The following is a 27,023-nucleotide window of genomic DNA, read 5'->3' as shown; positions in this document are numbered from 1 at the left end:
AAAATGCCTGGTAAATGGTGGCCAAGCAACTGGCTTGTCACAATACGCCAGTGACTACTGTTGATGAACTATGGTATCGTGTTGAAGCTGCATGGGCAGCTGTACCTGTACATCCCATCCAAGCTCTGCTTGACTCAATGCCCAGGCGTATCAAGGCCGTTATTACGGCCATAGGCGGTTGTTGTGGGTACTGATTTCTCAGGATCTATCCACCCAAATTGCATGAAAATGTAATCACATGTCACTTCTAGTATAATATATTTGTCCAATGAGTACCCGTTTATCATTTGCATTTCTTCTTGGTGTAGCAATTTTAATGGCATCACCTGCAAACAAATTTGTGATACAGTAATGGGCATCCACATGGACCATGTACAGGAATCTGTCCTAACCATCCATAATCTCAAATCCTTCATCTGGTTCAAATTCATTAACGAAATCTTTGTAATCTGGATTGAAGGTGAGGACACCCTATCCACATTCATCGAAAACCTCAGTACCTACTCCCCTATTTGCTTCACCTAGCCCTTCTCAATCCAACGAGGCACCATCCTTGATATGACCTCCATCTCAAAGAGGACTACATCAGTACCTCCATCCATATCAAACCTACCAACCACCGGCAATACCTGCACTTTGATAGCTGCCACCCACTCCGTACCGAAAAGTCCTTTCCGTATAGCCTAGTTGCCTGTGGCCATCGCATCTGTAGTGACGAACGGCCACTCTTAAAAGCGAGGGCCTCACTAGGACTGTAATTATCCTCACATACTTTTACAGAAGCAAATCTCTCATGCATTGTCCCTCAAATCACACACCACCTCCAAAGTCCCACCATTTGGCCACAGCGCAGCATTCCGGTCACGTCTTTCTACCACCCAGGTCCGGAGCAACTGAATCACTTCTGCACCAGGGTTTTGACTACCTCTCATCATACCCTGAAATGAGGAATGTCCTGCCCACTATCCTCCCCATCCCTCCCACAGTGGTATCCTGCAGTCCACCAAACCTACACACTGTCCTTGTCCATCCCTAATCCACACCTGCTCCCTACCCTGTGCCTCATGGCTCATATCCCTGTGATAGTCCTAGACCTGTCCCATACATCCTCCCATCACCAATTACTCCAGTGCAGTCACAAGCATCACCTATCCCATCAAAGGTAGGGTTTCCTGTAAAAGCAGTCACGTTATCTACACGTTAATGTGCAACCACAGTTCTGCCTTCTTCATGGGAATGACAACTGACAAGCTGTCTGTCCACATAAATGGCCACCAACATACAGTGACTGAGAAATAGTTGGACCATCCAGTTGCTGAGCATGCTGCCCAACATGACATTCTACATTTTAATGACTACTTCACAGCCTGCACCATCTCGGTCTTTCCTACCAACACCAGCTTTTCTTAATTGTGTGGGTGTGAGCTCTCCCTGCAATATATCCTACTTTTCTGTAACACTCCTGATCTCAGCCATCATTAGTCACCGTCCTCCAGTCACTCACGCCCTTTCCTGTTTCCACTCCAGCATTACACAGCCATCAATTCTACCAATGCACAGACAATCTTTTTACTTCTCTCCTTTTCTGCTCCCCCTCTTTCTAACCTCCTGACTGCACCTAGTCACTCTACCCTCTCCCCACCTCATCCCTTTGTGCTCGCATAAGCAGTGCACCCCTGTCCTGCTATCTCTTCCTTCCGTGCCTCTGCTTTTCCCTTACCCCCACCATCTAGATTGCTTCTTCCATTATGCACAGTTGTTCATAGTCTGGCATCAGCAGCCAGAGACAGTGTCGTGTGTGCGTGTGTGTGTGTGTATGTGTGTGTGTATGTGTGTGCGTGCGCGTGCATGCATCCCTGCATGTGAGTTGTCTACTTCACAAGAAGGCCTTTTGGCCAAAAGTTCACTTGTTTAACAGTCTTTTTGTTGTACCTCCCTGCAATTCAACATCCCCACTATATGGTGAGTAGCAGTCAATCATTTTCATAATATAGTCACATGAGCTGAACTATAGTTTTCATTTCTAGAAGATGTGAGTTGATACAGATTTCTTTCCTCTAAAGACTGGCAAAGAGAGCTGTAGCAGGTCTCAGTTTTTGCTACACTACTGGCCATTAAAATTGCTACACCACAAAGATGAAGTGCTGCAGACACGAAATTTAACTGACAGGAAGAAGATGCTGTGATATGCAAATGATTAGCTTTTCAGAGCATCCACACAAGGGTAGAGCCGGTGGCAACACCTATAACGTGCTGACATGAGGAAAGTTTCTAACTGATTTCTCATACACAAACAGCAGTTGACCGCCATTGCCTGGTGAAACATTATTGTGATGCCTCGTGCAAGGAGGAGAAATGCATACCATCACGTTTCTGGCTTTGATAAAGGTCGGATTCTAGCCTATCGCGATTGCGGATTATCGTATCGTGACATTGTTGCTCGCGTTCTTCGAGATCCACTGACTGTTAGCAGAATATAGAATCGGTGGGTTCAGGAGGGTAATACGGAATGCCGTGCTGGATCCCAACGGCCTCGTATCACCCGCAGTCGAGATGACAGGCATCTTATCTGCATGGCTGTAATGGATCGTGCAGCCACGTCTTGATCCCCGAGTCAACAGATGGGAACGTTTGCAAGACAACAACCATCTGCACAAACAGTTTGACGACGTTTGCAGCAGCATGGACTATCAGCTCGGTGACCATGGTTGCAGCTACCTTTGACACTGCATCACAGATAGGAGCACTTGCAATGGTGTACCCAACGATGAACCTGGGTGCACGAATGGTAAAACGTCATTTTTTCGGATGAATCCAGGTTCTGTTTACAGCATCATGATGGTTGCATCCATGTTTGGCGACATCGCAGTGAACGCACATTGGAAGCGTGTATTTGTCATCACCATACTGGCGTATGATCCGGCATGATGGTATGAGGTGACATTGGTTACACGTCTCGGTCACCTCTTGTTCGCATTGACGGCACTTTGAACAGTGGACGTTACATTTCAGATGTGTTACGACCCGTGGCTCTACCCTTCATTCGATCCCTGCGAAACCCTACATTTCAGCAGGATAATGCTCGACCGCATGTTGCAGGTCCTGTACGGGCCTTTCTGGGTACAGAAAATCTTCGAATGCTGCCTTGGCCAGCACATTCTCTAGATCTGTCACCAATTGAAAATGTCTGGTCAATGGTGGCTGAGCAACTGGCTCGTCACAATACGCCAGTCACTACTCTTGGTGAATCGTGGTATTGTGTTGAAGCTGCATGGGCAGCTGTACCTGTACATGCCATCCAAGCTCTGTTTGACTCAATGCCCAGGCGTATCAAGGCCGTTATTACGGCCAGAGGTGGTTTTCTGGGTACTGATTTCTCAGGATCTATGCACCCAAATTGCGTGAAAATGTAATCACATGTCAGTTCTAGTATAATATATTGTCCAATGAATACCTGTTTATCATCTGTATTTCATCTTGGTGTAGCAATTTTAATGGCCGGAAGTGTATATGACCATTTGACAAATTGCTAGGAAGGAAGAAAAGTTACTGTTTAATATTTTTCCAAGAATTTTATTATTGTAAATGGAACACAAACTCATAGAACCAGGACAAGATAAAAAGTAGGCTGTGTCCTGTTCCTAGGATCCATGGTGGGTGGCATCTGCCTTAACCAATTTAGGGAAACTGTCAAAAACCCTAATTTGAGGCAGCCTGACTTGCCTGTTAGATGTGAGTGCACTCTGCTACACACTGCAGGGCCTCGCTTTATGCAGGTCATTAGGAGGTGCTATCCTAGTCATGTACAGAAAATAAAAAGAGACTTGAAATAGCTCTGCAACAGCTGTAATTTATTTACTTCTGAATTTCTGGTCCAAATGTTGGTATTGTGGAAGAGTTTACAAAATTTAAGGGGCAGTTATACGAAAATGAGGCAGATGAGAGAAAAGTAAGTAAACTTGTTATTATTTCAAATTTAACTGTTAATACATTTATCCAACTGTGAGACGAAATTGTAAATGCCTTCGCAGAAATATGTTTGCAGTTGCTTCGTATCTACCAAGGCATGCATCTCTGTGTTAGAGGCAAATAGACAGCCACAAATGTCATTATTTGGGACTCCAAAAATATGGAAATCATATCGGGAGACATGGGGATTTTGTGGAGGATGTTTAAGGGATTCCCAGTGATATTTCTGAAACACAGTTGAAACGGCCTTGGAAAACATGGGTGGGCATTGTTCTGCAACAGAATTGCTGTCCGCCAACTTGACAATGTGTTTCAGTTTTTGCAAACTGTCATGTACCACTGTGTGTTAACTGTGGTGCTATGTTCCAGAAAGTCAATGAGGAACAGATCAAAGAAAAAGATCGTTATGACTTTCTTTGAATGGCATTCAGATCTTTGTAATTTTTCAGTGGAAGTGAACCTGTATGCTTCACTCTTGGTTCTGATGCTTATTCTCTGACTCAAAATTGTGATACTGTCTTTCATCTCCCATAACAATATGAGACAAGAAGCAATATTCTTCATTGTGATGTCATTCCAGGTGCAGCAGTGTTTCACCAACTACAACATGGTCGCCTATAGAAACAGTGATCCAATACTGTCAAATGTTTTTTATTTCAGTCTTTGATCACAATATGAATTCTTTAGATGATGACCGGTTTCAGTCCGTAATGACCATCCTCAGATCTATAATATACAAATATATACACCTAGTGAGCAGTGTGTCTTTCAACATAATACGTATCACAATACACTATCATAGAACCAGGGAGATGTACAGAAAATATGGTAAAATGTACGTTTTTTACACCAAGTCCTAAAGGGATTAGGCCATAATGGCATCATCAAAACATATAAATGTAATCAGCATAGCATCGTCATAAAGATCTAAAATAAGGTGTAGAATAGGCCACATTGTCCAGACAGTCATTATTGCAACTGGCTACTGAAGTACAGTAGCTAACAGAAATCTGTTTCCCTACATCATTATAAGGAGAAAGAAAACTGGTGTTCTACAGATTGGAGCGTGGAATGTCAGATCCCTTAATCGGGCAGGTAGATTAGAAAATTTAAAAAGGAAAGTGGAAGGATGTAGGTTGCAGTAGGTACTGGGAGATGAAGAAGCTTGCACGGGATAGAGTAGCATGGAGAGCTGAACCAGTCTCTGGAATGAAGACCACAACAACAACAACATCATCCCTAGATGTTGCTACAGTCAGCTTAGATGTAGTCATCATTTACACAAAAAACATAATCTGATAAAAACACATTATGTAAAATATATGTAGCAGACTTTTAAAATTGATAACTATCATAGAAACTAAATTGTGATACATTAAAAGGCGAATACAGTTACCATATACAATTATTAAAAGAAATGTATGAATAGAATAGGACTGATCCTTTTTATGATGAATTTACGGTCAACAATTAATATACATATTATATTGCCTGTAGCAAAAAATCATGAGCCCACTAGGGTGCTCAATGGACAAAGCGATTTTGTGCCCAATGCCTAATTTGCTTTTTTTGATAACATACTACAATAACCAAATAATGCCTCGCGTATTTATACCTAGCCTTACTTGATGACTTATGTTGAGAACAGTAGGCATTTACCTTACTTCCATTCATTAATTGCACTAATCCTGTAACTGATAATGTCCTACCTACTCATCAAATGTATAACCAGACTATATAATTCTGTTTATTGACTGTTAATATGTTGTTGAAAAGTTTACATTGTATGTAAAGCCCTCCAGTGGTTAAGTTCTTAAGATCTGTGCACGCCTACATAACATCAGATCATTGATCTGTCCTTTTTCAGCTGTCATATAGACATTTTATCTTTCATAGGCAATTTATAGGTTGCTACAGGCAATGTAATATGCATATTAATTGTTGACCATAAATTCACCATAAAAAGGATCGGTCCTATCCTATTCATACATTTCTTTTAATAATTTTATACGGGTAACTATATCCGCCTTTTAATGTATCACAATTTAGGTTCTATGATAGTTATCAATTTTAAAAGTCTGCTACACGTATTTTACACAATGTGTTTTTATCAGATTATGTTTTTTGCGTAAATGATGACTACATCTAAGCTGACTGTAGTGACATCTAGGGATGATGTTGTTGTTGTTGTGGTCTTCAGTCCAGAGACTGGTTTGATGCAGCTCTCCATGCTACTCTATCCCGTGCAAGCTTCTTCATCTCCCAGTACCTACTGCAACCTGCATCCTTCCACTTCCCTTTTTAAATTTTCCAATCTACCTACCCGATTAAGGGATCTGACATTCCACGCTCCAATCAGTAGAATGCCAGTTTTCATTCTCCTTATAATGATGCAGGGAAACAAATTTCTGTTAGCTACTGTACTTCACTAGCCAGTTGCAATAATGGCTGTTGGGACGATGCGGCCTATTCTACACCTTATTTTAGATCTTTATGACGATGCTATGCTGATTATATTTATATGTTTTCACGATGCCATTATGGCCTAATCACTTTAGGACATGGTGTAAAAAAGGTACGTTTTACCATATTTTCTGTACATCTCCCTGGTTGTATGATAGTGTTTTGTGATACGTATTGCTGTATTATGTTGAAAGACACACTGCTCACTAGGTGTACATATTTGTATATTGTAGATCTGAGCATGGGCGTACCCAGCAAGGGGCGGGGGAGGGGGGCGGGGGGCGGTCTGCAGCAGAAGATATTCGCAGTTTTTCACTAGTTTACTGTTTTATTTAATAAGAAATGCTGCATGTTTTCTCGGATTGCACAAGTGCATCCTTGTATTTAAAATGTTTATTAAAAGCAGTTTTTCACTGGTTTACTGTTTTATTTAATAAGAAGTGCTGTATGTTGTCTTGAGTCCTTGTTTCCTGAGACTAGTATGACCTGCCCCCCCCCCCCCCCCCCCAGTTCAGATCCTGGGTGCACCCTTGGATCTGAGGATGGTCATTAGGACTGAAACTGGTCATCGTATTAAGAATTCATATTGTGATCAAAGACTGAAATAAAAAACATTTACAGCAGTGTTGTTGACATTCTGTTCAACTTCCGCTCCTCTGGCAGCCTGTGAGGAACTGACAGCGCACAACCTTTCCAGAACTTTTGTCATGATGATATGAGCGGTACTGTGACTGATCCCCCTGTCCATTATTGATCATATCTGGCAGCAGCATCATCCACCGCAGCAGCATCATGTCGTGTAGTGATACCTCGCCTTTTCTTTGAGACCCGCAGTATTTTTCTCTCATTCCTGGCTTTCCTTTGTTTGTCAGCTTGTCTCAGCAGTAGATACAGTTTACGGTAATTTTTGTAATTTGTAATTTATTTGCGTGAAACATGTAATTACATGCATAGCAATTGGTAGTACAATACAACAGTATACAGTCTAATTTTGCTTTATAATAGGAACTTAAGAATGTAGTCCAAATTATTTGACATAATAATACTTTAGATTTTAGTTTCTACAGCAGGCTATAGAAGCACGCCTCAATGAGCCGTGATGTTAGATGTTTTTTGAATGTCTCTCCAGTTATTACTTCAGTTCATTTGGCAGTGCAGTGAAGTATTTTGCTTCATTAGTATAGGGACTGTTTGCAGTTTTTTTCAGTCTTCTGTGTATCATATGGTAATTTTGTACTTGTCTGGTATTGTGATTGTGAATTTCTGTATTACGACAGGTATATTTCTTATCTTCTATGGTTAATACTATTGTTTCAGACATATACATTGAATAGATAGTCCGAATTTTAAATTGTATAAACAACTCCTTACATGATGTTTTAGCCTCTTTCTTTGCCTAATATTCTAAAGGCTCTTTTCTGGAGTTTAAATACACGGTCTACATGAGTTTTGGAAGCCCCGCCCCACAGTGCAAGACCATATGCTAGAAATGGATGTATTAAACCAAAATACATCATCCTCATTGTTTGGTTATTGACATATGGAGCTATTCTTCTTAAAACATACAGGCTAGATGATAGCCTTGCACATGCATTGTCAATTTGTTGTGTCCATAGTAGCTTGCTGTCTATGCATATAGCAAGGAATTTTCACTCACTGCAGATTTTCCCTACAATATTACCATCATGAGAATCAATACAAGTTTGCAAATCACCAACATTGAAGGGGATTATATTTATTTTTTGTAAGTTGACTTTTAGATTGTCATTTTCAAACTTTTCCTTTGCAATATCTATAAATTTTTTTTACCTCTATGCTGAGATTAAGAATATCATTTCCCCAACAAAGGCCTGAAGTGTCATCTGCATACATTGTAATGAAGGTATCATTACGCTGATCTTCCAAATAATCATGAAAGATAACACCTCGGGCATCCAAAAAGACAGTCAATGTGACTTTTCTGCTGATGCTTGCATTTTGAATTTATTTCGAACATGTGAGCTGGTGTGCTTCGATTGCATGGTTTGTCTTATGGACTCTGGTTCAAAATTGTGTAACCAAGTTTCATCACACATTAAAATCTTGTTTAGAAAAGGGTCACCTTCCCTTTCATAGCATTCTGTCAAGTCTGTAAATACTGCGAATCTTCTTTCCTCGCATTGTTGCATTAACTCATTTGGGTCCCATGTTATGTTTGTTTTGCTGTAGTAGAGTGTGTTACTGATGATGTTATGAAGTGTCCCAACAATTACTAAAACTGTTTTTGCTGTTATGTTCACCTTTATGGATAATGTTGTCAGGGAAGGTATTGAATGAAGAAGTTGACACTTCTTACCAGCTGGGAGGGACACTGCTCACCAGTCACTGATGTTCGACTATTTTTGAACTGTTCTACCCACTTATAAAAATTTATGTGGCTTGTGCAACATTCACCATACTGTGAAATTGTTTGAGAAAAGATTTTACCAGTAGTTGGTTTTTACCTCTAGAAAGCAGAAAACAGATCACTTAATGTTGTTCAACTAATGTGCAAACTTTGAGTGGACACGCCATTGCTAAATGCAGTATTGAGGTTATAAGCAGTACAATTTTTATCTGTCAGCTCTTGTCAGCTCGTCCCAGTGATGCCAACCTAAAACAATGAAAGTACAAAACTTGTCCTACAGACTGTTCCATTTCTATATCAATTTGTTTTCTTTAATTATTGAATACCCCTCATATATCTAGTTTTGCATCTGACTGACATTTGTTTAATGTGATGCTTCTACATTCCAGGTTGTTCTGAACAACTCAGAGAAGAGAACATTCAGACACGAAGAACTTTTTCGCGTTAAGGATGAGAATTTGTGATAACTGGTAAGGAATTTAAATGTCATAAAGAGAACTGACAGTTGTATCTGCGATACTTTATGAAGTCCAGTGACAATGAGAAAGATTATAAGGAGATTTGTGCAAAATTGTATGTAATTTTTTCCCTTAATTTGCTTCCTAATCTTATTGCCATGCAAGATTCAGTTAGTTTGCTGAGAACAATGTCACCTGCTGTGAGGATAGTTGCACATTATTTAAAAGAAATGCCTCACTTTTTTTCAAAAACAGATGCTGTATCTGCACACTACTATATATTTAGTTATGATCTTCTCCTTATTTTTCAGTTTGTCTGATTCCATTATAAGAGCATCATGCTGTAATGAGTTAGAAGATAGGAAAATATATCAGCTTTAATTAAATATGTAAAACACCTATTATTAGAACATTTCATGCAAGGTTAGATCTTCCTTTTGTTCCAGGATAACTGCTGACTTTAGAAAACATGCTGTCTTGTTTGACAATTTTTCTATCAAAAGCTTGTTAATTAGTTTAGATGCAAGCATGGATCTGAACTGGTTTGGTGAACTGTAGATTTCCTTACTTCTCACATAAGTATAGCAGAAGTCATCATATCTTATCATAATGGTATATTTTTTCACAGTGGCCCATCATGATTCGAAATCTCATGTATGGAATAATTGACAGTGTTGTGGTTGTTGCTTCACCTTTCAAGTCAGTTACATTCATTGCTTTTCATACTGTCTATGAAATCCTGTTGTCGGGATATCTCACATTCCTCTAATTCAGTGTGGCTAAATCGAAGCTAGAGGCATTATCCCAACATCTATCCTCTGGTTATCATGTCTTTGACTTCTTGTTAAGACATATGTTATATGTATTGTACAGAAAAGTATGGAGTTTTGCTACTCTGTATTAATGTGTAGTTTTTCAAATTGTAATGCAACTTATTCTTGTTTCAAAAAACATGCAAATACTTTGCATTGTACTTAATTTTAACCATTACCTGATATTTATGTATGTCATCTGATCTACATCTACAACATACATGTTCCACAAGCATCAATCAGTCCATTGTAGAGTGTACTTTGTACCATTATTAATGTTTTGTGTCCTATTCTGTTTATCCATTGGCTGGCTACATATCTTTGTACATTCCCTATTTTTTATTGTCTTTTAATTTCTTAAGTTTCTCTATGAGGTTCCATGGGACTATGCCAGTCAGAGGCTCTCAGTCATGGAATGAGTCAGTACATAAAGGTCATAGTGCTCAGGTAGCTCAGATACAAGAGACTTGTCTGTGAAGGATAAAGGTAGTGGGTTCAAGTCCCAGTCTGGCACACGCTTTTAATATGCCAGGAAGTTTCAGTCAGTACATAGTTTAGAGGATACTGATTAGAAAAATTATTAACAAAGGAATTAAAGGGCTAATAACATATCTGGTAGTAATGATCTCTATGCAAGTTATACATTATACACTCTAAGGGAAAAAAAGGCTCACCATGAAGGAATTATTCAAATGGGATGGAAATCAGCAGTTGTGACGTACATGTACAAACAAACAAATGATTACAATTTCCAATTTCACAAAAATTGGATGATTTATTCGAGAGAAAGAGCTTTCAGAAATTGAGCAAGTCAGTAATGCGTTGTTCCACTTCTGGCCCTTATGCAAGCAGTTATTTGGCTTAGCAGTGGCCGATATAGTCACTGGATGTCCTCCTGAGGGATATCGTGCCATATTCTGTCCAATTGGCATGTCAGATCCTCAAAATCCCCTCTTTCAGCTATTTGTCTCTCCCCCATCCCTCCCTCTTGCCCCATCCTTGCTTTCTTCTCATACAAATGATGTACTTCAAGTTATTTTATATTTGACTTAATTCATGGTTTCTATAAAAATTTTTGAGTGACAGCCAAATACAATGCCATGTGTTTTTCTTTTATACTGCCATAAGGTTACTAAGTACCTCTTTTTCTTTATCAGTACTTTATTAATTTAGTCATTTTTAGCAATTTAGTGCTATTCTCTTCCGCACTTTTACACACTTATTCCACATATACATGTACAGCCATGTTGTGCCCTAAACTTTTCTCAACTCGGGAGACATCAGCACGACATCATTTCACTATTTGCATTTGTGAAGCCCTTTCTGATGAGAGTCAACATGGTATTTTGTGGTTTTGTCGTTACGGAGCTGAATCTGACCTTCATGTGTGCCTTATGCCTACATACTTAACATACCTCCACATCATGTAACCAGAAAGTGTAAAAATTCTTTGCAAGTCAGTGATTTGCTTTTCTTTTCCTTTATAACTATATTTGAACATGTATATAATGTTAAGCATTTTAGGTGTTATTCATTAATCCATCTGAAGAAGATGGTTTTAAAGATGACGAACTATAGGTCAAGGGGTTTTCAATAAATTTTCTACTATTGCAACGCTACCTCCAGCCATGTTCAACATTTTAAGCCAAGCATGTTTAGTAAACCAATTTCACATGTTCCTCCATTTTATATCACCGCTTAGTATCACTGTGATATACTCAAGAGGTTCAGCACTGGTGGTCTTGTAATTGGATACTGTTGGTTTTTTTCTCTTTTTTCAAGTGTTTAAAGAGAGCTACCAGTCATTAAACCAGTTAGAGATTTTGTCCAAGTCATTTTGCATTTTCTTATGACCGTCCAATGACAATACTTCCCTGCAGACCATAACAGCTTCGGAGAACAATCTGATAGTGCTGCCACTTCTATCTGATAAATTGTTTGTGCACAGGGTGGCATAATCAAACTTTCACTGCTTGAGCAAAAGAGACCGAAAATTATTTACCGTATGGGTACCCAAATTTATAGGAATGATGTTCAGACTGTGAGCTGCAGGATTTGAATTGGTAGCAGTGTTAGTGTCATGACTTGCCATTAGGCACCCTTACTGGTACAGTGACATAGGATTGAAACACGAGAATCAGTGTGCATTACAGTTGCAGACAGTCAGCATGAGTCTGGACAAGGTGAGCGGGGCTTTACTCAAAAAGCTGTTTTATCAAAACAACAGTAATAGTTCTCCTGCTTTTTGCAAATATTGATGCATTTAAGCAATATGGTGAGGTGATCTTTCCCCACTGGAGTTGAAGAACATACTTTGGAAGTTTGAATTAACTGACAATTTGGGAAATTACTGGTGGGAGAGCCCGATGGCCAATTGCACCACAAATTGTTGAAGAATTTACTGTTGTCGTGGCTGACAATTCTGGATGCAGTACGTGATCTTCAAGCAGTGTACAAGCCCTGTCATGACATTCCATGGTCCACTATTCGAAAGGTTCCATGAACAGTTGTGAAATGGTACCCGGACTGTCACGGCTGCATATGGTCATAACATTGAGCAACATTTGTAATCTGGAACCTAAACATGGTATGAAATTAACAAATATTACTCTCTCACATGTGTTTGTTTCAATGGTTTTATCAAATTTCTCTTCCACATGTCCTTACAAAAGTTAACAGTCTGAGAACTGATTGTTTAGGATTGTACAGCTATGTCACATATGCTGGTGCAGATATTGGTTTGCTTTTGCATGATACTTTTTTGTTTGCAACAGAAACTGAACCACCACATTACCATAGAGGGCCTGATGAAGGCATAGTGGAATACTGAAACTAGTTGCCTCCGGAAATCAATCAGAGATGAAAATACAGCTGTTGGTTTATTTACTGTTGTTTATATCCTGTATTTTCATCCCAGGGTAATGGCATGGTGACAAGGAGGGCATTTAGCCATGCCACTCCTACACTGATGCAGGACAAAGGCACACCTGATGTCACTTTCATTTCTGTTGAACATTCCCCCCCCCCCCCCCACCCCCCCCCCCCACCCCCCAATACAATATAAAGGGTTTTATTATTCTAAAATTGATTGTACCAGTCACATATCTGTGAAGATATTCCATACCATCATAGCTCATATGTGAATGTAGAACTTCCAAGCTGTGGATGAAATCTTTTCAGGCTTCCATCCGTGTGGCTGTGTCGAAACTCTGCAAACTTTCAATGAGTTTCACTGTCGTAACCTTCTGGAGAAGTGTTGAAATTCTGCAGGCATCTGATATATGTACCTGAGTGGCAACTCAGATATACTTGTGGGATCCCACATAAACACTTCTCCAGAAGATGGTGAGAGTGAATCTCATTGGAAGTTTGCAGAGTTCTGACACAGTGAAATGGATGGAATCTGAGAAGTTTTATTCATCATAGCTCAGTTAGGAAACAAACCGTGTTGTACAGTGTAGAATAAGTTTCTGAAATCTGGGAATGGAATCCACCTGTTAACTTGCCTCTACTGAATGCAAGACTCTGTGAAGGAATGAAGTAATGCCATAATGTTTTAGCTTAGGATATGCTCCAGGACCTTGTAACAGATGGAAATCAGTTATCGGTCTGTAATTTTTTGCATCGATTCTTTTACTCTTTCTGTAAACAGAAGTGATGTAATCATATTTTCCAGTCACAGAGGACTATTCACTACATAAGATATTCTCAGTTTATATGAATAGGGGTTATGTAATTAAATAATGCAGATCTGATGTAAATAACCTATTTCAGGTTAATGTTGATGTAGGTTCATTACTGAATGATTGTCTGTAACCTCCTCCTCTGCCTGATTTCCTGATGGTGGACTTAACCCAAACACCAGTGGCATAATAAAATTATTGAAAGGCAACAGAGAGGCATTTGTTTGGAAATAAGATGCTGTTCATTAAATCTATGCAAGCTGCTATACCCAGTTCATCCAAAATGCTTCCAACAATCTCTTACACTTCCTTGGTTTGTCTGCAACTGGAAACTTGTTAACTGCATTGCTTGTGTCCTGCAAGTCATTCAAACAGACTTTGTCCTCCATGAATCAAGCTCTGTGTTTAGGTAATATCTGAAATTTGTATTTTTAACCACTGTAGGTGATTGTTAATGACACGAACATATTAATGAATTAAATGTCTTGACTTTTTCCATATCTGTGCTCTATCACAGGATACTGGATCTGTGAAATATGTGCCTCATCAATTATTTATTTGTTGGTGTCAAATCTTTAGCACTTCGTTAACAGGCAGTATTAACCCCATCGTGAACACGTGTCATTCGTGACTTTGTGGGTTTAACTAGAACTTCACAGTACTGCTGCTCCCTCACCAAACATTAACAGCTCAGTTCCTTTCTGAATACACCAGTGTGAGGCCACTGGTCAGCATCCATCAGCTGTTACAAGTTTTATCACTGCTCACCAGTCCTGCCTTAATGGATCCTTTGTTGCACTGGCTGCCTACACAGTACTGCCACTCGTCTTCAGGAAAGCATTATAGAAACATTTGTGTACATATCACATATATAGGTTGTGTATATTCATATGTATTTGCAATATAGCCACCAGTGTGCAATGTTGAATTTCCTTGGCAGATTAAAATTGTGTCCCAGATCTGGACTCAGACCTGATAGCTTTGCCTTTCACTGGCAAGAACTCTATTCTCTGAGCTGTCCAGGCAAGACTAACCACCCATGCTAACAGATTCACTGTTGCCCATACCTCATCTCCTATCTTACAAATTTCACAGAAGTTGCGAGACTAGCATACCTGGAAGAAAATGCCATTCCAATACCACTGCAGAGTGAAAATTCATTCAAGAAATATATCATGTTGCTTGCTTCATTGTGTTTCATTTTATACACCTTATAACAGTTGTTTTGTCAAGTTCAGTAGTGATTAGAAACCATATTAAGTACAGCTGTGTGAAGCAGGTATCATAATAAACAGAATTAAGAGTTGATTTTCCTCCACAACAAAAGCCAAGATAAGTATAATGTATGCCTCCTCTCCATATTGTACAACACGATCCTTAACCCCAGCCTCAAGTCCTATCAAAGACAAACTATCTGAGGCAAAACCGAACCATGAAAACTTGAAGCTAAACATAAGTAACTCTGTCCCTGATGAAATTGGTATGTGTAAGATATTAAACTTTAAACTTACTTCCTTCTGTCTCTCATGAATGAATTTACAGAACTTACACGGTGTTAAAAAAGGACTAATTGTTTTTAAAATTAAATAACATGAAATCAGAAATTGATAGAAGGGTGCAACAAAAGCATATTTATTGTGAATACAGTAAGAAGTTCATACAATTTCAGAACAGTAGAAACTGCTAATAGATTGCACTGTGTGCTGTACATTTTGTATCAGCATATATAAATAAATTCATTCTCTACAAAAAGTTTTTGTAATCACATTTCAATCTTTCCAAAATGTCCTCTACCTTCAGTATAGAGGTGGTGTGAATGAACAGTGAAACTTGCCCTCACATCTTGTAGTGTCTCAAGGGAAATAGTTTCAGTCGCCACAGAGATTGATGATCTGACCTCATTTGGCATGATGGTATAGTTCTGGTAGGGAGTGTCTTTCAATGCAGTCTGCAAAAAATATTCACAAGTCAGCCTGCGTGAACAGAGAGGCCAATTCATGCTTGTATCAGTATATGTTGGGTAATCCAACACAAAGACAGTATTCCTGAAATATTTATCGAGAAAGCAAAACACCTGTTTGGTGTGATGTGGACAGGTCCCACCTTGTGTAAACTACAGTTGTTCTGAAGTTGCAACATAACATTCGTCAGATATCAATTATTGCATAAAAAAGAACTGATAATGCCTTTTCAGCCTAAATACTAAATCTGGGAGACTGCAACGCTTAACACAAATGGAGATTTTTGGAAACATAAATTGCCACTTTTGTTTATTCCTGTGGACGTGTGCTTCATCTGTGAACAAGAGATGAATATACAGCTGTTGGTGTATTTACTGCTGGTTATATCCTGTATTTTCATCATTGTATTGAACATCAACTCCTTCATTATCAATTGCTGCGTTCACAAAGTCAGCCATTTATCACACAGTGGGTGTGGGTGTGACCTGCTGACTTTGAATTTTGAAGGAAATGTGTGGATTTTTTTTCAGTATTGTACCCATGCTCGAATGCTTCAAACAAGTGTTCAGTGCAGTTCTTCAGATGGATTTGTTCAGATGTGTCCAGAAAGTGTGGCGGCATTTTCAGGGGTAACTACAGTTGGTCTGGACCTGACATTCCATATGAGATCATCAGCCACATTAACCGACCTTTTGACATGTGCTGAAGAGCTTACAAATGGTTTTCACATTGGAAAATTAAACTGTGTTTCAAAACTGCACCTTTTGCTGTAGTACAGTGTCCTGCACCAGAAATGCATGCTGTTCAGTGGAATACATGATTTCAGTATCTTCCTTTGGTATGCTAATCTCATTTCACATTTCAGAGGTGGAACTGCTCACTCTGGGCTTTCGAATACAATTTATAGGCCAAGGTATTGCAGTGACAGTGCCATCTATTTGCAGCATTTTTGTCTATTACTTCAAAACTTCTGCATAAAATTCTCACAACTTTCACAACAATCATACCATTTGTTGCATTCTTCCATCAATCTTTGATTTCATGTTATTTCATTTTAAAACTAGGCAGTCCAACTGGACATACTGTACTATGTGGGTGAATGGATGTGTGGGTGAGCTGTCCACTAACTGTAGTAAATGCTTATAACTGACAAGGGGATGACATCTACTTGTCACCACTGATTTTGTCCAAATTTGTGGTAAATGCTTGGCTTCACCAGAAACAAGTGTGACAGACATTGGAGCTCCAGGTGGCTAAGTGTTTGGAAAAAATAGCGTTTTTGGAACAGATCGGGTGATGCACGAGCCATTTAAGGTAGATCCATATGGTGCCTCTTTCCACGTATGCAAGTGCAGACACACGGGAACAGAAGGGTGTGCACAAAAATTGGTGGAAAGAATGCATGCATACACATGCATTCTTGCATCCGCACATTGCCTCACAGCACAAGCAGTCTGCTGTGGATCTTTGTCTGGGACCTTATGGCGTGTGTACTGTGATGAAAGGGTGACAGAAAAAGAAAATGCAAGGTAAAAAAGTATGTAAATATGAGAGGTATGAGAAATACAGAGTGACAATATTTTGTTTGCAAATTTCAGGAGCAAGTCACAGCGAGATTCTGGATTTTCTAGTCAGAGAAACTTCAGCAATAAGGCTACAGTAACATTTTGTTAGCTGGTAACAGGTGACTTATATACCAGTACCACTTTGAACTGTTTATTTTGTACTTCAAAACAAACTATTTCAGTCATTATTCCTGAAAGTGAGAGATAGTTAATGGAGGTTCTTGGTCATAATGTGTATGTTAATTAACTGTGATTGCATCTTTTGTATTTTATTGTATATAAAAAAAAAGTTCTTCACAAAACTTTAATCGTGAAAGATTACATATAGATTAACATCCTCAGGCTCAACAAATTTAGAATTTTATAGATGTTGGAATCCACTAGAGCAGAGGTTGTGCTTTCCAATTTTGTATTTTTTGCATCATTCCTATTTCTAGTAGTTTGTTGAGGGCCTACACATACCCCATCATTTCTTTCATTTGGATGTCAGGTTCCTCTGTTGCACTATTAAGTCACTGTAGCATGAATATTTGTCCACAGTTTTCATAAATGTTTTTCATAAATTCTGGCTTATACTGCTCTGTTTTCCAGCTTTGAAACTTATGGTATCTTATTATTTAAAGTAATATGATCAGAGCTTTTTATCTACTACTTGATGCTCAGAACATCACATCTCAAAATTTTATTCAAATAATCTTTAGGAGCAGCATTCCATTGCACTAAATCACTTCACAACATAAGGCATCACACTACACAGTCAAACACATATGGGCCCAACTGCCTGTCATTTGCTCAACAGCGCAAAGACTCCCACCAAAGCCAGAAAGCAATGTGCTTTATATGTGGCCTCCATTTCCAGGTAATTACACATGCACAAGTGTGCATGTGTAGTTGCAGTGCTGGAAATTTATGCACATGCGCAAAGTTGAGCACAAGAAAGGCATCATGTGGGCCACCTTTACGTTATCTTAGATTCCATGCAGCAACTGGTGCAGGAGAAAGTGTGGGGAATGGTATTCTGAAGCTTGTGGCATTGAGTAGCTTTGTGCAAACTTCTTTTTTCTTCTTTTATTTTCAATGTCAATCTTTCTTTCTTTGAGCAGTATTGAAGTGATTCCCACACTACGCTTGTGCAACCCTGTGATTTCTGTTTTTGTCATCAGGTAAAGAATTTGATCAAAAAGCTTCAAAACTACAGATGTATCACTGAGAGAGGAAAACCAATCACATCCAAAAAGGCTGCATCAAAACACATTCCACTGTATGTCACCAGCTGTCCTCACCAATATTGGAGCAAGATGGCGCATTCTGCACAATTTTCTGCCAAATTGTGTGATGAAACAGAACATTTTATAAATGTAAACCAAGTTTGTTATTCTATAGAGACTTTAAAACAACTGTAGTTGTAAAAATGCAGGATCTATAACATGTGCAAAATGGTCCAAAAACTACTGCTTCATACATGTTTATGATGAATATCACCACCGTGCATGTAAACCATCATCTGTAACATGATAAAACTGCCAAATTTTATATAAGAAGTATGCCTTACAATCCCTTCCTGGAAATTTATTTGCAGTTCCAAATTCCTATTGACTGTTCCCTTTACACTCTTTAAAAAAAATATAAATAAATACAATATACTGAGTATTCTTTTAGATTATCTGCAATGTAATTAATGTAAAATTTGAAAACGGGAAAGACAAAAATATGAGGGCTATCCACAAAGTACATTATGTTTTGGAATTAAAAATAAGGGCACAGTCCCTGAGAATGAAAACTAATTTAATGAGTGCTAACGAATGATTTTCTACTTTGTTTCAGGCTTGCCTAGCTTCCAGTTTATGAGTAACTGCCAGCTTCCATCTCCTGTCAGCCGTGCCCACACATGGCCATTCCACCGAGGAGTGCTCTGTCTCTTCCCTCAGATTTAGCCGAAACTTCCAGTTTTTGTAGCATTAGTAGCTCATACGTTCTATTGACACTTTGTGAACATTCTATTGTAAATAGTTACAAAACAGTGTGAATTTATTTTGTTCTCGAAAATGCAATCGGCGTCACTGTGAGAGCCACATAACACATGCTCTGATTACGACAGAAGGTGGTCGATCGCCCGACGATTGGTGTTGTGTCTCAGAGAAACTGTACAATCCTGCTTCCATATATTTTGTATTATGTATAGATTTGAGTGAGTTCTTAAGTATTTTTTTTGTCTCTAGAGACTGAGTTGACACAGACTATTAGTGTGGAACTGTCTGTCGGAGTACAGCATTGACTATAGTTTCACTTAGATTCACTGAGTTGCACTGTAAACTGGCAGCGTTTTCTTTGACATTTCTTGTCATTACAACAAAAGCACCATTAAAAAAGTTTTAAATATGGAGAAAAGAGAGAAGTTTTATTTTATATATTAATGAGCGAACCTTTCAGTTGTTTCTTACTGATGTACTACCTCCTCCATTCCTTTGTCCCATCTACACACACTTATGTACACTGTGAGAACATTATGACCATCTACCTAATAGCTGGTATGTCCACCTTTAGCACAGATAACAACAACGGTGTGTTGTGGCACGGAATTAGTAAGGCCTCGGTAGGTCGCTGGAGGGAAATCTCACCACATCTTCACACACGAGTCACCTAATTCCCATAAATTCCGGGGAGGGAGGCGATGAGCTCTGATGCCAAGTTCAGTCACGTCCCAGAAGTGTTCGATGGGATTCAGATCTGGTAAGTTGGGGGGCCAGCACATCAACTGAAACCCACCGCTGTATTCCTTGAACCACTCCGTCACATTCGTGGCCTTGTGACACGGTGCATTACCTTTCTGAAAAAATTTGTAAGGAGCACATTGTGCTCATGTGGGAGTGATCTAGATGCTTGTAAAACAATAAACTGGTAGCCAAGATTACAGAAATTCTTTTTATTCCATGATTACCGGTTTCAGCGAAACTAAAGCCGCCATCATGGGATCTTAGGACACATACAGGTTACAAAACAATAAACTGCTCGCCAAGATCAGAGGAATTCTTGATTACCAGTTTTGGTGAAACTAAAGCCACCATCATCAGATCTTAGGACACATATAGGTTACAACATCAAGGCAGACAATGGTGATATTAATAGTTGCCTACAACACGCAGGCCTTACAAAATTGTTGTAAGTAGCACATAGGTGTCCAAGAGAGATGATGTTATAAATGTTAAGTGTCTCCATCATACAAGTGCAAGCTAGGTACTGATGATGTAACCTGTATGTGTCCTAAGATCCGATGATGGTGGCTTTAGCTTTGCCGAAACTGGTAATCGTGGAATAAAAAGAATTCCTGTGATCTTGGCAACCAGTTTATTGTTTTTCTGAAAAATGCCACACCTGTCAGAAATATGAAGGGGTGTACGTGGTCCGCAACCAGTGGACGATGCTCCTTGGCTGTTGTGGTGCCTTGCACAAGCTCCACTCGACCCGTGGATGCCCACGTGAATGTTTTCCAGGCATAATGGAGCCACTGCCAGCTTGACTCTGTCCCACAGTACAGATGTCAAGGAGCTGTTGCCCTGGAAGATGACAAATTCACACCCTCCCATTGGCAGAATGAAGACGGTATCGGGATTCATCAGACTGTGTGACACTCTGCCACTCCATCACCATCTGCCCAGTCCTGTTGTAGTTGCCAATGTCATGGTGTTAACATTGGCATACATGTGGGTCATCAGCTGTGGAGGTCCATTATTAGGAGTATTCGATGCACTGTATGTTCAGACACACTTGTACTCTACCCAGCATTAAAGTCTGATGCTAGTTTTGCCACAGTTCGCCGCCTGTCCTGTTTTACCAGCTTGCCCATCCTACAATGTCTGACATCTTCAGTGAGGGGTTGCCGCCCGACCCAATACATGTGGACATGATTTCACCTCGGTTTTGCCATGTGTTGAAGACATTCACCACAGCACTCCTCAAACGCCTGACATGTTGTGCCGAGCCTGGGGCCATCACAATCTGCCCTCAGTCAAACCTCGTGCACCTTCTCCATTCTACACATGAAAAGCACACTCACTGATACCACATGTGCCATGTGTATGTCTAAGTAGCAGTCACTCCTCTCCAGGTGATGCTGCTATCACCTACAAAGCTATATATTGATAGCAGGTCAGTGGTTTAACATTCTGGCTGATCAGTGTATTGTGTTTCTGTCCTTTTCTTAGCACTTGTGCTTTCAGTGACCATTTATGTTGTAACTTGGTCAAGGAAAATACATGCTTGGTACTGGGGGCACATTTCAGTTCTGTTGTGTTGTTAATTATCAGAAGTTTATTGATCATAACATACAAGTTCTTATCAACAATGTAGGAAAAGATAGACTGCCACCTACTGTAAAGAAGAGACGTTAAGTTGCAGACAGGCACCATTAAAAGATACTTACATAAAACTTTTGGTCACAGCCTTCATGAGCAAAAGAGAAATGCACACCTCATGCACACTTGACCGCCAAATCCAGCAGCACGGGCCGGCAGCTTGGCATTCCGATCCAAGCTGTTGGAGTTGACGATCACTCGTGCACGAGGTGTGCATATCTTTTTGCTGTGGCCAAAAGTGTTATGTAAGTGTCCTCTAATGGTGCCTGTCTGCAACTTAACATGTGTAATTTACAGTAAGTGTCAGTCTGACTTTTCCTACATTGTTGATTTTCCTACCTGAAATTTCCAATGTTTGACAAGTTCTTGTCAGTAATTTATTGCACAGAAAAACCAGCAACATTATATTCTGCTAAATTCTATTTTTAGGATATTTTGGTGTTAACTATTTACAAGTAATTATAATATACAACATTTCATATCGCGTACAACATAAAAATTTAATCACTCCTAAAAATTTCTTTTGTCGGTTTACATACACTACTGGCCATTAAAATTGCTACACCATGAAGATGATGTGTTACAGACGTGAAATTTAACCGACAGAAAGAAGATGCTGTGATATGCAAACGATTAGCTTTTCAGAGCATTCACATAAGGTTGGCGGCGGTGGTGACACCTACAACGTGCTGACATGAGGAAAGTTTCCAACCGATTTCTCATACACAAACAGCAGTTGACCGGCGTTGCCTGGTGAAACGTTGTTGTGATGCCTCGTATAAGGAGGAGAAATGCGTACCATCATGTTTCCGACTTTGATAAAGGTCAGATTGTAGCCTATCGCGATTGCAGTTTATCGTATCGCGACATTGCTGCTCGAGTTGGTTGAGATCCAATGACTGTTAGCAGAATATGGAATCGATGGGTTCAGGAGGGTAATATGAAACCCCATCCTGGCCTCGTATCACTAGCAGTCGAGATGACAGGCATCTTATCCGCACGGCTGTAACAGATCGTGTAGCCACGTCTCGATCCCTGAGTCAACAGATGGGGACGTTTGCAAGACAACAACCATCTGCACGAACAGTTCGAAAACGTTTGCAGCAGCATGGACTATCAGCTCGGAGACCGTGGCTGCGGTTACCCTTGACTGTCCATCACAGACAGGAGCGCCTGCGATTGTGTACTCGACGACGAAGCTGGGTGCACAAATGGCAAAACATTCTTTTTTCAGATGAACCCAGGTTCTGTTTACAGCATCATGATGGTCCCATCCATGTTTGGCAACATTGTGGTGAATGCACATTGGAAGCATGTATTCATCGCCATACTGGTGTATCACCCACCGTGATGGTATGGGGTGCCATTGGTTACATGTCTTGGTCACCTCTTGTTCACATTGACGGCACTTTGAACAGAGGACATTACATTACAGATATGTTACGACCCATGGCTCTACCCTTCATTCAATCCCTGCAAAACCCTACATTTCAGCAGGATAATGTATGACCGCATGTTGCAGGTCCTGTACGGGCCTTTCTGGATACAGAAAATGTTCAACTGCTGCCCTGGCCAGCACATTCTCCAGATCTCTCACCAATTGGAAAGGTCTGGTCAATGGTGGGTGAGCAACTGGCTCATCACAATACACCTGTCACTACTCTTGATGAACTGTCATATTGTGTTGAAGTTGCATGGGCAACTGTACCTGTACACGCCATCCAAGCTCTTTTTGACTCAATGCCCAGGTGTATCAAGGCCGTTATTACGGCCAGAGGTGGTTGTTCCGGGTACTGATTCCTCAGGATCTATGCACCCAAATTGCGTGAAAATGTAATCACATGTCAGTTCTAGTATATATATTTGTCCAATGAATACCCGTTTATTGTCTGCATTTCTTCTTGGTGTACCAATTTTAATGGCCAGTAGTGTATTATCAAAATTACCAGTTCATACTATTTTGTATTCATTCACTATTGAAAACAATGTTCTCAAGATAGGGACCATTCACAGTGAAACACTTATGGAGACAATCTCCAAAGTTTTGAAGAACTAATTTACATATATTAGAAGGTATGGCACTCGCTTCATTGACAGTCTGTTTCCTTAGCTCTGGTAGGTTGTGACAACAATGTTTAAATACCTTTCCCTTCAGATATCTTCAAAGTAAGAAGTCACTAATCCTCCAATCACCCCTCAAATAGACCAGACCTCCTGGAAACAGTTATTGAGAACGTTAAAAGAATTTCAGACTGTGTGAGCTGTAGACCCATCCTATTGGAACTACAAGTCCCCCAGACCTTCTTCTTCAACAGTCTGTTCTGCTCTTGGCTGCAGAAAATTTTACAACTTTGAAATGTAGCATCTGGAATACACAGTGACAGTTACGCCTTTTCTTCAATGAAATATGGACCCTTCACACAAAATTTTGATATGGGGACACCACAGCATCAGTTTAATGGAAAGTAGAGGTTATTTTTAGCCCAGTAGCGAAAATTTTCTTCATTCACAACAGCACTGACGCAAAAATATGCCTTGTCACAACTAAAGAAAGCTGCCTCCAGAGGGATCTGTGTAAGCACTTGCTCACTCAGATTTCGGCGGATGGCATAGTCTGCTGGGCTCATTTCTTGAACCATCATTATTTTGAAGGGATGGGAATGCAAATCAAAATGCAGAATCCTTGTCAAACTGTGGCCCGAAACCCCTATGTAGCAATACATCCTCAAGCAGAGCGTCTCGGCAATTGCTCTACTGCTGCTCTCACAAGCTGTACATTTTCTGTAGTTCTGATGGATCTGCATCAGCCATGTAAATCTCTTCTTAGTGTGCTACCAGTTTGCTCCAACTGCCAAACCAGGACTGAATTGTGTTCGTGTTAGGAACGACACTGTTGGTGCAATGTTGAACTGTTGCCAAAAAGCTCTTTGGGTCACAATCACAGATTGATTGTTCTAAAAAATTTGCACATGTGGCAAAGTCCCAATATCCTCCAGTTCAAACAATGTTTGGCTACTGAAGAGGAGTTACCAACAGAAGAGGTTACATGCAACTGCCTACCCACACAACCAACTGAGCAGTTATCCATCAAAATTGCATAGTCACTTCTGCTGTATGCTGTAGAACTATAACGTGATATGATTCACGAATGTGTCTTATTGTAATGTATTCTTGTACCTTTTTTGGCTGATGATAGCCACATAGTTCTTGAAATCTAGTGAGATCTGCAATAAACAGATTGTTAGTGAGTGATTGCAGTATGTTTCTCAATTTCCATGGAATAATTGAAAAAAGCAGGAGCTGAAAAGTGGAATTGGAAGTGGCTTTTATCAAAGTAGCAACTTTTCTAGTTATATGAGAGCTACATATTGATCCAAAATACATAACAAAAGAAATCTAAAAGCAAGACCTGTACTTAACAGTGTGAGTAGATTAACACTATTTGTAATTGGATGTTAGTGTACTTTACAGTAGTACCCTGCATTGCTTCCAACTTTTAATATGTAACTTGACTTGTTCCACATCCCTGGTGCCTATCCTTCATGATGGGATTTACAGAACACAATGTGTGAATGAATGAATACGTCATTGCACTTTTTTGCCCTAGAGTACACATCACAACAGTTTAAACTAAAATGAAATTTTCATGGACTTTTAGTAAATTGTTCCTAGCCAATTCTGTGTTACTGAACTTTGAAAAGACATACTATACTGCACATTGTTCAGAACTAGTAAGATGTTTCCTCCCAGTATACACCTTAAATAAGAGAAAAGCAGGAAGAAGATGTTAACAGTGTTAAATTATTGTGATTACAGCCTAATATTAACTTGAAATGGCAACAGCACACCACAGACCTGCTGAAACACCTTAACAAATCTTTATACACAGTCCAGAGGTTGTCAGACTTATGTTGTGTTCTGGGGTAACTCATCTTTGAGGAAGAAAGTCTTCATTGCTCAAAAATGTGCTGTAAGAATAATATGTGATGCTTAACCATGATTCTTGCAGACATTTGTTTATAGAGTTGAGAATTCTGACTACTACTTCAGAGTGTATTTAGTCCCTCATGAATTTTGTTGTAAATATTCCACTACTGTTCGAAAGGAGCAATGATGTAGATAATTGACACCACCCCTTCTGTAGAAGAGTTTCTATTATTGTAATGTGTAAAGGGTGGTGTGTAGGAATTACAGTATCACATCTGTATATAAAAAAAAAAAAAAAAAAAAAAAAAAAACCACTAATAATGATCAGATTGTAGCCAAATTTATGAATTAATATATGATTTGCAAAATGATCCATGGAACATAAAAACTAACTAATGAATAATGGAATAATGACAATATTATGAAAAGGATATATCGTTATTCACCATATGGGGGAACGTTGAGTCGCAGACAGGCACATCATCCCCACTTCATGGTGAGTAGCAATGTACCCTTTTCATAATATTGTAACTAACTAATATCATTTTTAGTGGCAACAAAACTCAAGCTGTTATCATCACCATTAAATTTGTGCTGTATACAGACTGAATGCCACGAGTGAAGATGTTGTAATGAGCATCTTTTGTTGAAGATTGGAAGCAAAAATGTTTCTGATGACAGAAATGGCAATCTGTCTGCAGTCAGTAAGTGATTGGTGCAGGAAATTGATAACAATATTGTGGAATCTGGTTTTTCACTACATCTCAACTGTCCAACAACTATTCACAGATTTCTCAAAGTGTTTTGCACGAAACTTTTTTCCATGACAGAGGAGGATCACTGCAACTGTGACAAATAAATGTTTCTCGAAATTACTGTAACCAGTCGCCTTTTGTTTTGTTCTTCAATTTTTATTATCCCATTATCAGTTTTAAACTGCCTAGTGATTCATTTTCAGATGGCACGTATTTATTGGTTGTCTGCAGCAGTATGGGAGTCATGTAGCTGTGGCAAGATGTATAAACAAAACACTTAATGGCTGAATGTGGTAAGAATTATCCACATTCTCACCCACTCAGTGCTCACACAGTATATTTACACACAGCTATATAACTCCCACACTTCTGCAAACAATAAATAAATAAGTACCATCCGATGACAAATCGCTAGGGGGTTTGAAACCGGTAACGGGATAATAAAAATTGAAGAACAAAATGGAAGGCGACTGGTTGGAGTAATTTTGAGAAACCTTTGTTTTGCACAAGTTTGTGACTGTACAATTATTGTACTACAATCCCTGTTCTTGTTGAGTGCCAAATCTCCTTTTTGAGAATCACATAACTCAACAGATGTCTGATTTTCTGGATCTCCTCCTCCAAAAATGGAACTGCTATAACTAATGGAAAAACGTTCATTCTTTTGCACTTTTAAGCAGTTATTTCATTTT

At 39.4% G+C, this 27,023-nt stretch overlaps 1 protein-coding gene across 7 annotated transcripts in view; it reads left to right on the top strand.

The window, feature by feature from the left end:
• The window catches only part of LOC124718871 (lysine-specific demethylase 4C-like), a 380,259-nt gene extending 360,586 nt beyond the window's left edge, over positions 1 to 19,673 (top strand). For 6 of the 7 annotated variants that reach the window (XM_047244505.1, XM_047244509.1, XM_047244506.1 and 3 more), the window contains 2 exons: positions 9,208 to 9,288; positions 19,122 to 19,673. In XM_047244505.1, the coding sequence (XP_047100461.1) occupies positions 9,208 to 9,282 (75 nt within the window). In that variant the 3' untranslated portion in view covers positions 9,283 to 9,288; positions 19,122 to 19,673. Of the gene's footprint in view, positions 1 to 9,207; positions 9,289 to 18,460; positions 18,656 to 19,121 lie in introns of all 7 variants that reach the window. The other variant, XR_007005926.1, reaches the window with a different exon arrangement.
• The last annotated feature ends 7,350 nt before the right edge of the window (positions 19,674 to 27,023 follow it).

This window comes from Schistocerca piceifrons, chromosome 10 (assembly GCF_021461385.2).
Source record: "Schistocerca piceifrons isolate TAMUIC-IGC-003096 chromosome 10, iqSchPice1.1, whole genome shotgun sequence".
NCBI classification, from domain to species: domain Eukaryota; kingdom Metazoa; phylum Arthropoda; class Insecta; order Orthoptera; family Acrididae; genus Schistocerca; species Schistocerca piceifrons.
Note: the sequence above shows the minus strand (reverse complement) of the source record. Positions and strands in the feature narration are given on the sequence as shown.